Source organism: Gekko japonicus, unplaced genomic scaffold (assembly GCF_001447785.1).
Source record: "Gekko japonicus isolate JY-2015 unplaced genomic scaffold, Gekko_japonicus_V1.1 scaffold1291, whole genome shotgun sequence".
Lineage (NCBI taxonomy): Eukaryota > Metazoa > Chordata > Lepidosauria > Squamata > Gekkonidae > Gekko > Gekko japonicus.
In genome coordinates this window covers 82059-94573 of record NW_015172043.1, presented here as the reverse complement: position 1 = coordinate 94573, position 12515 = coordinate 82059, and the positions used below count along the sequence as shown (strand labels likewise).

The 12515-nt window shown below is 46.8% G+C and overlaps 1 protein-coding gene across 1 annotated transcript in view; it reads left to right on the top strand.

The window, feature by feature from the left end:
- The first annotated feature begins 239 nt into the window (after positions 1-239).
- The window catches only part of NFAM1 (NFAT activating protein with ITAM motif 1), an 18133-nt gene continuing 5857 nt past the window's right edge, over positions 240-12515 (top strand). The window contains exons 1-5 of the mRNA XM_015420686.1: positions 240-261; positions 619-954; positions 4669-4781; positions 6181-6282; positions 11469-11546. Coding sequence (XP_015276172.1) covers positions 240-261; positions 619-954; positions 4669-4781; positions 6181-6282; positions 11469-11546 — 651 coding nt within the window. The remainder of the gene's footprint in view (positions 262-618; positions 955-4668; positions 4782-6180; positions 6283-11468; positions 11547-12515) is intronic.

The window sequence follows — 12515 nt, the reverse complement described above, 5'->3', positions numbered from 1 at the left end:
TTGCTCCCTGACTTCAGTCAGCTCAGTATTATCTGACTGGAATTCCTGAGTGTCCTCTACTCTGAAGTCATCTTTCGCCATGCTGGACTCAGGCTCAACTTCTGAGGAGTCCTCACACTGGGCTCCAGTTGCCAATCAGACTGGTCAGGCTGCAAGTCACACTGGTCCTCACCAAGGCTGGGCTCAGGAAGCGAGTCAGAGTCTGGCTGCACCTCAGGCTGAGGCTGGTCCATGACACTATGTCACCCAGAAGTGATGCAGGTACGTCAGTGACATTGGGAGGGTGGCACTCTGGTATTTGGGCAAAATTCTATGGTTTGAGGGTGAGTCTATCATAGAGTTCTGCCCAAACACCAGAGCATCACCCCTGGCATGCCTACGTCCCTTTCAGGTGACGTAGGCACAGCATGCGATGTCACTTCTGGTGTCATCGGCATGTTGGGGGTGATGCTTTCAGCTCCTGGAGTGTCCCCCCCACAGCATCTCGAAGGGACCTGGTAACCCTACTGGGTGTCAGGGGAACCCCACCTCCACCGGGGAGTCTGGCAACCCTACATCTAAGTGGGTAGTGTATTCAGATCTTGGGTAATGTAAAAATAATCCTTTGTCTTCTAACAGGCACTTTCAGAGTACAACAGGAATCTTTAATCCAGACTGCTTTCGCCAATGAAGGAGTGAATACAACCTGCAACGCTATCTTCCCTTTTCAAAAGGAAAATACAGACTTTAAAATTATTTATTACCGAATTAACTCAGGAGGTGAGAGAATCAACGTTTACACGTGTCCATTTTCTGAAGCATTCTCTTCTGAAAAAGAGAACCAAACAGTGACTAAAATTTGCAACGTTGCTATTAAACCAACTGAACATGCCTCTGCTAGTGGTGCTTACTACTGCCAAGCTAAATGGAAACATAGAGAAATACATGGAATGGGGACATATATCCTTTTTAGAGGTAAGTTCTCTATGGCAGGTCATGATTGGTGGGAGAAGAGTCTGACCAACAAAATTTAAGTGATGGGTTTCAACTTTGGTTTGTTTTATATGAAAGCAAGATAGATTGTCTTCTTGCAATGCATGTTGTATGCCTCTGCCTGAAACTCATATAGGAGAAAATTAAACAAAAGACGATCTAATAGTTTGGGTTGAGAGTGGCTTTGATTCCCATGGTGTTTATCCCACTTTTCATCTCTGGTCAATGACGTTTTCAAATAATTCAGAACGCTGTTTATCACAGGGAAAAGTGGGATAAATATCTTCAGGTTTTTGAAAAAATTGTTGACACTCTCTTGTTTGACTCGTAAAGACAGACAGAAATACACACACACATGCATAATCTAGTTTAAAATAAAATGCAGGTTTAAAATAAAATGCCCCGTCTCTGGTGGACAGACTTCACAGAAGCACCACACAATCTGATGAAGAAAACATGACATTTACGAATAGATCATGAATGTCATTTGTGCTAATGAAAAGCTAATTCAGTGTCACTTAAAAAAATATGGTAAGGGAGAAATTGAAATATATGCAATAGTTACTTTCCTATTAATCTTATTTTACTGCTTTTTAACAACATAAATAGCATCACTTATAACTTAGTGTGGCTGGGTGGTACTATTTGGCACATTTATGGAATTCAAAAGTATAAATGCCATTGTTTTTAAAAAGCAAAATATACCCAGTACTTGAGACAAAGAAGCAGGATCCTATGCTAACTTAGTGCATGTATCTTTATTTTTGCTATGTGAGAGACAGGGAAAAACAGAGTGTATTATTAGGACAGAAAGAGTCCCATACAGTCACAACATATTAGATATCAAATTAAATTGTAGCTTTTGAATGTCCATACTATACATTTGTTTTACATTTTAAAAGCAGTCAACTGATTTCAAAAGAGAAAATATTTAATTGGATTTTTTCTCCCACCCCCTTTAAAAAAATAATAAAATTGAAAAATTGCCCTCGGAGGAAACAAATCCTCCCCCCCCCTCAAAGATTGCCATTTTTTCCAGGCCTCTGTGTTGCCATGCAACACAGCAGAAGGGAATCATACAGGGAGAATGGTGGTGGAAAGTGTCATCGAGTTGCAGGCGATTTATTGTGTCCCCCGTAGGGTTTTCAAGACAAGAGTCATACAGAGGAGGAGAATATTATAGCATTGGAAAAAGGGCAGAAAAGGGCAACTAGAATGATAAAAGGGATGCAAGACTTTCCCTATGAGGAAAGGTTAAAGCACTTGGGGCTCTTTAGCTTGGAAAAACGACAGCTGAGGGGTGACATGATTGAGGTTTATAAGATTATGCATGGGATAGAGCAGGTAGAGAAAGAAGTACTTTTCTCCCTTTCTCACAATACAAGAACTCGTGGGCACTCAATTAAATTTCTGAGCAAAAGGAAGTACTTCTTTACCCAAAGAGTGATTAACACATGGAATTCACTGCCACAGGAGGTGGTGGAGGCTACAAGCATGGATGGCCTCAAGAGGGAGATAGATTAACATATGGAGCAGAAGTCCATCAGTGGCAGAAGGGAAGGTATAGATAGGGACACTCAGGCTGGGCAAGTGATGCTCTGTATTCTTGGTGCTTGGGGGGAGTGCAATAGTGGGAGGACCTCTAGTGTCCTGGCCCCACTGGTGGACCTTCTGATGGCACCTGGTATTTTTGGCCACTGTGTGACAGAGTGTTGGACTAGATGGGCCGTTGGCCTGATCCAACATTGGCTTCTCTTATGTTCTTGTCCCTGGCTGTTTCTGAGTAGTGACCATGGACTTCCTTGGTGGTCTCTCATTCAAGTGCTCACCAATCCGAACCCTGTATAGTTTCTGATATCTCATGAGATCAGGCTTGCCTGGACCATCCAGGTCAGGGCAACAGGAAGAATAGTCAGTATTGATTTGGAGGCAGTATCAGATCTATATACCAGTGGAATTTAGTGCAGTCTAAATCTTCAGGTTGAAACTGAGGAATTAGTCATATGCCTTGTCCATTCAAGGAGTTCAGACAAGTGTTATTAGAATTTAAAGCAAGGTAAATAGCCAGGATATCTGTCCAGGGCAGTTGTGAATGGATGGCTCGTGCTGGAAGTATGGATTAGGACTGGGATTCTTTTTATTTTTTATTTATTTTATTGGTTTTTTATCCCGCCCCTCTCCGTGAGCAGGATCAGGGCGGGTTCCATCAGTATTAATACAATATAGTACAATTAAAAACAAAACAACAAGTTAAAACAATATAGATCATAAAATACCGTGTAAAAATTTTGTCAGGTGTCTTCATAATTTAGATGTAACAGACGTGTGGGTTCCTAGATGGCTATTTAGATCCAGGCCACTGATGGGAGATCAACCAGGAGGGAGGGACGTCTGTCGCCTCAACCAAAAGGCCGGTGGAAGAACTCTGTCTTACAGGCTCTGTGGATTGGTGGATACTGGGAATAGAATAGACAGGAGACTTTAATGACTAAACATAATTGGGTAGGACAGATGGTAAGACCAAGGCCCTAAGGAGAAGAAACCAAGCACAGTCAGAAGCAGGATTAGCTGGGAAGCCAAAACCCAGGCCTGGGGTAGACTAGTTTTAAACTTCTGGCCATCACAGAATATACACAACAAATGCTTTAGCAAAACCAAGAAGAAGAAGAAGGAGGAGGAGGAGGGGGGGGGAGGGGAGGAGGGAGGAGAGAGGAGGAGATTGGATTTATACCCTGCCCTTCACTACCCAAAGGTATCTCAGAGTGGCTTACAAACTCCTTTCCCTTCCCCTCCCAACAACAGACACCCTGTGAGGTAGGTGGGGCTGAGAGAGCTCTTGACAGAAACTGCTCTTTTTCAAGAACAGCCCTTATCAGAACTACGGCTTGCCCAAGGTCATCCAGTCAGATTCAAGTGGAGGGGTGGGGAACCAAATCCGGTTCTCCCAGATTAGAGTCTGCACACCAAACTTTAATAATTAAATATGTTGCACACAATTAGAGTATTTTTTCTCTGTGTGCATTTCTCTAAATAGTCCTATGTCCATAGTTACCTTTTTTGCAGATATTTTCTCTCCCGTAAGTACTGAAAAAGTTAACTGCAATGTCTATTTGCACCACAGCCAGCTAAAGCTGTATAACTATGCCCTATCCCTTTTATGCTATATGACACACATAATTTTCTGCTTCCTTTTCAAGGTCTTCAGCATCTCTCTTTCTTCATACTTTCATACATTTGGTATAACAACGGTTCTAGTGTGAGAACAGCATATGCACTCAGGGCCCCAATGTCAGGAAGTTAATGTCAAAGGCACTTTTAACATTGCACCACTTCCATTCATTTTAACTAGATTTCTGCATGCAGGAGAACTTCTCAGAAGCTTGTGTCCAATGTGCAGTGCAGGGAGAGAGGGCAAATGGACAATGTGCAGTTGTGTGCCACCTATATGGTTTACCTGGATGTTAATTCTATTACATTTCAGATTCACCCAGGATGTATTGAAAATAAAATGTTGTGTTGTTGTTGTTATACAAAGCCATCAGTCTACATGAACAAGCTGCAAGATTTATATTAAATTTTAGTTTTTTATCACAGGTACTCATTTTCATGCTACAGATTATAAACCATGCAACCAACACTGGCTGTCAATGTCCCTTGAGTACTGGATGCTTTGCTTTCTTCTTTATTCCCTTTTAGACAGAGGATATACTGAGCCTCCGCTTACTATATGGATGTGCCTGATCACCCTCACAATTGTTCTGGTTGTTGTGAGTATCGTGGGAACAGTAATGCTGTTCTGGAAGAGAGAGGCAAGTTATCAAAAAATGTATCCTTCCTCAGCTCCATCACAACACACTTGTTGCAAAAGATTTATAGATAAATACTCTTAGTATTTGGGTTCTGAATACCCCAGCACTTGGAAACCAGGCTGAATATGTGGCTTCTACTCGACAAGAATGTTTCTTGTAATAAATATTCATGTGTTTTACACATCACGATTTTTCAAGAGACATCAGTCCACAGCAATGTTCATACTTCTTCCTTACATGATGGAGATGTCAGATCAGCCTTTACAGAGTCACATTTGGAAGGGAGAACACTGGAAGACCCTTTGTAGAAAACTGTTTATAAATGTACGGATCTAGCAGGCATTATGGTGATGCAGACGGAAGCACAAAGGCAGTGCTAGTGTCAAAAGCAACATCAATGCCCTGGCCTTTATTATTTTTTTAATCCATATTTCCTTATATTCTGCTGCCAGGGGAAGCTACACTGAGGCCCCGGTCACACGGGCAGGAAACTGCAGGGGAGAAGCGTGGCTGTTTGCCCTGGGGCAAACTACTGCGTGGTTATGCGATCAGACCTCCCGTGGAGGTTCTGTGGAGGTACCGTGGAGGTTCCATGGCAAGGGAGAGGTGCTGATCACAGGACAAGCCGGCGCGCAACGAAAAAGCGTGCGCCGCGGCAAACTGGTTTTTTTTGTGTGTACACGACAAATGCGCATGCTCCGTTGGGTGCGTGTGCGCATCCACAGAGACTTGGACAAAAAAAACCCACACCTTATTTGCAAGGGGACATGGGCGGGCGCCGGATGCCACCGGAAACGCGATCAGACGCCCGCCCTTGCCCCGCAGTTTCCGGAAACTAGTACCTCCGAGGTACTAGTTTTTTGCCACGCAGTTTCGGCTGGAAGCCTCGGTTGAGCCACGGGAGTGCTACGCTTCCCAGATGTGCTGGTGAGATCGCGCCCGGAAACTCTGCCTGTTTTCCATCTCACTTGTGTGGCTTCTGTTCCGTGTGACTGCAGCCTGAGTTCCCTTGTGGAAGGTGGGGTTAACTTGCATTCCAGATGCTTGGATCAGTCAACTATCCATTATAGTGTTCCCTGCCTTGAATCTAGACCATGTTGATCTAGGTAGGTTTTGCTGCATGGGCAATTATATTGCCCCGTGCTAAACCAGCTATGAAATCTTGCCTCTGATCCACAAAATTAGATAAATGGACAGCCTGTAAGGCTGTAAGCCTGGTCCAGTTTATGCCGCTACCTTCATCAGTATAATAAATGTGTAATGTGGATGCTGGACACATTCAAATGACATTTGAGCTCCTAGGAAAGTTAAAGTGGTAGCAATGGGAATAAAAATGCATTTTTAAAACCAGAACTATTGCACTGCCGGTTACTCCCATTTATCATATCCTCCTGAATAGGTGGTATGTCTTGGGAGGAAGCACGTTGAGAAGCACCCAGCTCAAGGATCGGAACCTCAATATCCTGCAAGCCACTCAGAGCTTCCAGGGTCCCTCTATGCTGTAAGTATCAATAGTGTATAACCTTGTGTAAACCTTGTGTAAAGAGTGGAGAACTAAAATTTAATGTAGGGTAAAAAGCAAGCTGCTGACTAGTTCCAGTTGCCATGAGAACTAGAAGACTCAGAGAGGGAGAGTAAAAAGTAGCAGAGAAAAAGCTAGAGAAACCGTGTTTGGAGGTCCAGGGGATATGCTGTGCCAGTTTGGTGTAGTGGTTAAGAGCGTCGGACTCTAATCTGGGGTACCAGGTTTGATTCCCTACTCCTCCACATGAAGCCAGCTGTGTGTCCGTGTGCCACAGCTCTCTTAGAGCTCTCTCAGCCCCACCTACCTCACAGGGTGTCTGTTGTGGGTTGTGTAAACCGCTGAGACTTCTTCAGGCAGTGAAGAGCGGGGTATTAAAACCAACTCTTCTTCTTCTTCTTCTTAGTGGACAGAAAGAGCCTCCTGAGGCTGGAGAAGAGGGAGGTCAGAAAGAAGGTCCAGGGGCTACATAGAGCTTGACACTCTGGCCAGCAGCAGAAAAGGTGCTGTTAAACAGCAGCTTTAATACTGGAATTCAGGGTACTAGTTAAGCCTGCCAGGACTCCTATGGTAGCTATTGTCTAGTGGGTTGCCACGTGGAGGAACGACAGAAACTGGCGTAGTGCATAGCACGCTTTATTCATACACAACAAAGACAAAAACCAACGGCCGGCAGGCCAACTATATACACACCCTGGAGACACACCCCTGGGCCCCATTGGCGGGTTTAAATCTCCCGCCACGGTCCTATTGGTTCCCCAGTGGAGGGACTAAGATCCTAGTCCCTATTGTCCTTCCCGTTTCAAGCTCCAGCGTGTGCGCTGGCCTCTGGTGGCAGCCAGCGGACACAACAGTAGCCCTAGTTGATCACTGTGGCTACAAGTGGCAAGGGCGGGGGGGGGACTGGTGGTAGCATCTGCACCAATGTTCCCTCTAAGCTGTGGAGTCTTGTGAGCAAAAATTCTGCTTTGTGAGCTACCAACAGTAAAGTTGTGAGCAAGTGATTTGGCTACTGTGTAAATTAGTTTGCTCTGGAGCCATCCTTCCTGAGCGAAGGCGAAAATCTGTGGGCCGGAGGCTTAAAAACTGTGAGCTAACTCACCCTAGAGGGAACACTGATCTGCACCAGTATGTCTTTGCTTTCTTCTTTATTCCCTTTTAGACAGAGGATATACTGAGCCTCCGCTTACTATATGGATGTGCCTCCGCTTACTATATGGATGGGCCATTGGATGTGCTCCAATGCCCAGCCAGTGGACACAACAGTAGCCCTAGTTGATCACTGTGGCTACAAGTGGCAAGGGCGGGGGGGGGGAACTGGTGGTGGCATCTGCACCAGTATGTCTTTTCTGGAGAAAACCTGGGAGTGATGTAGGGTACTGCTGTAGACCACCAGAAAGTCTTTACCATAGAGTTTCTGATAATGTCCAGAGCTACTCTATGTCAGTTCAACATTTCCACTGGATGTAGTGGTGCAGAGAACATCACAACCAGTGTTCCCTCTAAGCTTTGTTAGTGTGAGCTAGCTCACAGTTTTTTTAGCCTCCAGCTCACACATATTTATTTATTAATTTTACTTTTACCCCGCCCTACCGCCAAGGCGGCTCAGGGCGGCTTACATAAAACCATAAAACCAACATAGAGTACATACATAAAATACATAAATTCATTCCATATCAATACAGTTAAAACCATTTGTGTGTAGTGGTATCATATAACAAAGTGCAAGTGCAGCTGGCAAAGCGGCACAGGCTCAGCCAATGTGGTGCTGCTCCTACTGGAATGCCTGGCAGAAAAGCTCTGTTTTCACGGCCCTGCTCCGCAGGGTCCTGATCTCGCCTGGAAGCTCGTTCCAGTACATCAGCGCCACCAGGGAGAATGCCTTGGTCCTGGTCGATGCCAACCTGGTGTCCTTAGGACCAGGGAGGGCCAGGCGGTTTTGTGTTCCTGACCACAGTGCGGGGAAAGGCGGTCCCTCAGGTAGGCAGGCCCCTGACCATAAAGGGCTTTAAAGGTCAAAGGTAAGGTAAAGGTTCCCTTGCTCAAAAGCCAGTCGAGTCCGACTCTAGGGTTGCGGTGCTCATCTCCGTTTCAAAGGTCAAAAGGTCAAAACCAGCACCTTAAAGCAGATCCGGAATGCTATTGGCAGCCAGTGCAGCGACTTTAGCATAGGCTGGTTGTGCTCCCGCATAGGAACATTTGGCACCAGCCGCCACATTTGGCACCAGCTGCAGCTTCCGGAGTTGCCCCAAGGGCAGCCCCATAGAGAGCATTGCAGTAGTCCAACCTCGAGGTGACCATTGCGTGAATCACTGAAGCCAGATCTTTGCGTGCGAGGAAGGGAACCAACTGCCTAACCAGCCAAAGATGGTAAAAGGCTGCCTTGGCAGTGGCTGCTACCTGGGCCTCCATTGTCAAGGAAGCATCCAGGAGCACTCCCAAACTCCTGACCCTCGGCGCTGGCACCAACAGCACCCCACTGAAGGCCGGTAATGGGATCCCTACCCGCGAACAGCTCCGATTCAGGCACAGGACCTCCGTCTTCGTCAGATTCAATTTCAGTCGGCTCAGTCTAAGCCATCCCACCATGTCCTGCAGCGCCCGGTCCAGGTCTTCCGGGTTGGAGCCAGACTGACCGCCCAAAAACAGATAGAGCTGGCTGTCACCCGCAGATTGGTGACACCCTAGCCCATGCCTCCGGGCGACCTGGGCAAGGGGGCGTATATAGATGTTAAATAGCATCGGGGAGAGTATCGCCCCTTGCACTCCACAGTTTAGTGGGTGCCTTCGGGATAGCTGCTTCCCAAGTGCCACCCTTTGTCCCCAACCCTGGAGGAAGGAGACAAGCCATTGCAAGGCAAGCCCCTGAATCCCCATGTCAGCGAGGCAGTGGGCGAGCAGCTGATGATTGACCGTGTTGAATGCCGCCGACAGGTCCAACAACAGCAGCACCGCCATCCCACCCCAATCCAGATGCCTCCGGAGGTTGTCTGTGAGGGCGATCAGTGCTGTCTCCGCCCCATGGCCTGGGTGGAAGCCGGACTGGAAGGGATCTAGCATGGAAGCGTCATCCAGAAAGCTCTGTAACTGTATCGCTACCGCCCTCTCTATTAATTTTCCCGAATAGGGCAAATTGGAAACCTGCCGATAGTTGGCCAATTCGGTTGGATTCAGAGATGGTTTTTTTAGGAGGGGGCGGACCATTGCTTCCTTGAGAGCCCCTGGGAACAGTCCCTCAGAGAGGGACTTGTTGATAATGTCCCTGAGGGTACCTTGAAACCACCCATCATCGGTTGTGGGTTGGAGCCATCAAGTCCCTAACGGGCACAACCAACGCTCGTGGACACATCATGGGTTGGTAGGTCATGACCCTGAATTTCTGCTGTTGGGTTTCTGGGGTGACCTCATATCGATCCAATATAGCAGCCTTCAATTTGTTGTAACCAGTGGTGTCCATTTTTTCCAGTGCCTGCAGAGCGGCATGGGCATCTCCAGATAGGTATGGGCCCAGGATAAACAACCACTTTTCCTTGGGCCATTGAGTGTCCTCTGTGGTCCACTCTAAGGTCTCCAAGAATTCTTCCACGTTGTCTTCCGGCCCCAGCTTTGTCAATGGGAACCATGGAGTATGTCCTAGTCCCATTGCCAGTCCTGGTCTGCCTAACCTTCCAACAGGATTCGGGGATGCCCTGGTGGCCTTGAGGACTTGTTGGAAGTCCTGGAGCAGCAGGGTCTGGGCCCCCAGCTGCCTCTGGGTCACCTTTCGTAGGAGCTGGGACTGGTGCCCAGCCAGCCACTGCCCGAATTGGGTAAGGTCCATGCTGGTACCCGGTGCCTCTTCCTTGGGGCCTTCCTGGGCTTTCAGTGCTTCAGCAATATTCGCTGACCAGGTCAGGGAGAGCAACTTGGGTGGTTGCAGCACAGGGTGGTTGCAGCACAAGTGTGGTTAGGGATGGCCTAGAGCGAGGTCTCTTCTTATATTCTCCACCACCTTGTCATACCCCAAGGCTGCCCCTGGGGAAACACCACCTTCCACCGTCTCACACGCTGCTGTCAGGATGCTCCTACAGGCCTCAGAATGGGAAGGGAGGGGGTTCTGTATCACCTGAGACCTTGGCTTCCTGGCTGGAAGGCTTCACTTTCAGCCACAAGCCTCTAGCCCTGCTTCTCCCTGGCCTATTCCAAGGAGCCTGCTTTTATGCCTCCCTCCCCCCTGTCCACTTCACCCCTTCTGCCTTCCCCTGGGCCTCACTTCCACCTGTCAACCCCAGGCCAGCATCTCCAGCCAGCCTCCACTTGAGCTGAGGCTCTGGCTATTTGCCTTCCCCTTGTTGACCATGTTGACTGGCTTATTCTTCCTTTTTTTAGTGCACAGCTGACCCATTCAAGCATTGCACAATTCCAGTTCTTCTATTAATGTCACCTGTCTGTCTTGCCTGCTAAGGCTCTTCCCGCCTTCCTGTTCCCAGGGAAACAGCCACCATGTCCAGGATGATTGCCACCATGTCCATGGCAACCTGTTATTACCATAAACACACATGTACATAACCTTCCTAACCGCTGTTTTGGATCTTTTGGATCTTTTAGATAGAACTTTTAATGTCAATAAATCTGACATGTTCTAAGTGATATCCTTTGGGACAAGGGGTGGCTCAAGAATGTAAGATTTTTGTCTTTCTCTGTGTGCTTATTTGCAAACTTATTTTCTACTACTGTATATTCTGAAGAGAGACAGCAGCTCCAGCCTTGAAACACAAACAGAAATTGCTGTAGTATGGAGAAGGCTTCCCCCTTATGCTTATGAGGATTGCACTGTTAGTGTCGCATCTCAGATCCACCTCTCCAAAGAGATCATGAGAGGAATCTGAGCACATCACACATGAACACAGAACAACTGCACCATTTCAAGCCATTAAGAACATTCAGATGGGCCTTCCTTCCCTAGAGTGCAATCTTGCGTTGCACAGTTTTGTGATCCTTTTCTTGGGAATTTTTTTGACAAATGTACATATTTAATCTGTCCTTCTTGAATGCTGACAGGCTTGCATTTGGCCTCTTGCACCCCTAGTAAAAATTCCCCAGTATTTCCTTATTTGCTTAGGCATTTCAAAACATGCTTATTTAATTTGCATTTATAATGAACATCTGTCTTTCCCCTTCTTCAGGCCTTAGGACCTCAAGAACCTGACATCTATACAGTCATGAAGGATAAATCACCAGAGAAAGAGAAGCCAAAACCTAAGGTGAATTTGATAAGCTTGTAATGTCTTTGCTGAGGGTTTCCATTGATTGATTGACTGATTGATTGATTGATTGATTGATTGCAGCTTATATCCCGCCCTTCCCCGCAAGGCTACAAATAGTAATGGTCAACATAATAGGAATCCTCACAGGCTCATTTGTGCATTGGGAAGGCTGGCAGAAAAGGACTGAGCTATGGCCTATAGATTGTGCACAGGTCCATGCTTAGTCCATGCACTCATTCCAGTCAGTGACATCTTCTGCCTGTGGCAAGATTAAGGGAAGCCACTTCCAGTGAAACTCATTACCTGTAGCCACTGGTACAATAACAACTCTTAAGTGGGGAAAAATACTTCTTTATCTCTCTTTTTGACCCTTGTATTCTAAAGTTCCCTGTGATAGAAACTGGGTGCCAGGGGGTGCTTTTTCAGGGTAAGGTTGCCAGCTTCAAGTTAGGAAATACCTGGAGATTTTGGGAGTGGAGCCTGAGGAGGGTGCCGTTTGTGGAGGGAAGGGACTTCAATGGGGTATAATTCCATAGAGTCCATCTTCCAAAGCAGCCATTTTCTCCAAGTGCACTGATTTGTTGTAATCCCATGGGATCCCTTGACTGGCAACCCTATTTATGGGCCAGGGGGATTTGGCACACTTTTCCTTAACCAGATCATCAGCAGATTACTCCTAGAATGGTTAAAATAACCTCTGTTCAGTTCAGTCTGATATCACTTTTGCAAGACTTGGGCTAGATCTATATATCTAATTCCCAACTTGCCCCCTCCGTGCGGATACTTAAATCAGCACGGAGGGGGCAGCTGGGGGGGGCTGGGGGAGGTTTGTGTACACGTGGGCCAGTCCCCACGTGTGCACAAAAATAAAAAAATTTAAAAAAAAATTCGGGGGGATGTTAAAATCCCCCCGAAAGTGCAAGAATGTCTCCTGCGCGTGCGCAGGAGACGCTCTGCGAACGCTGC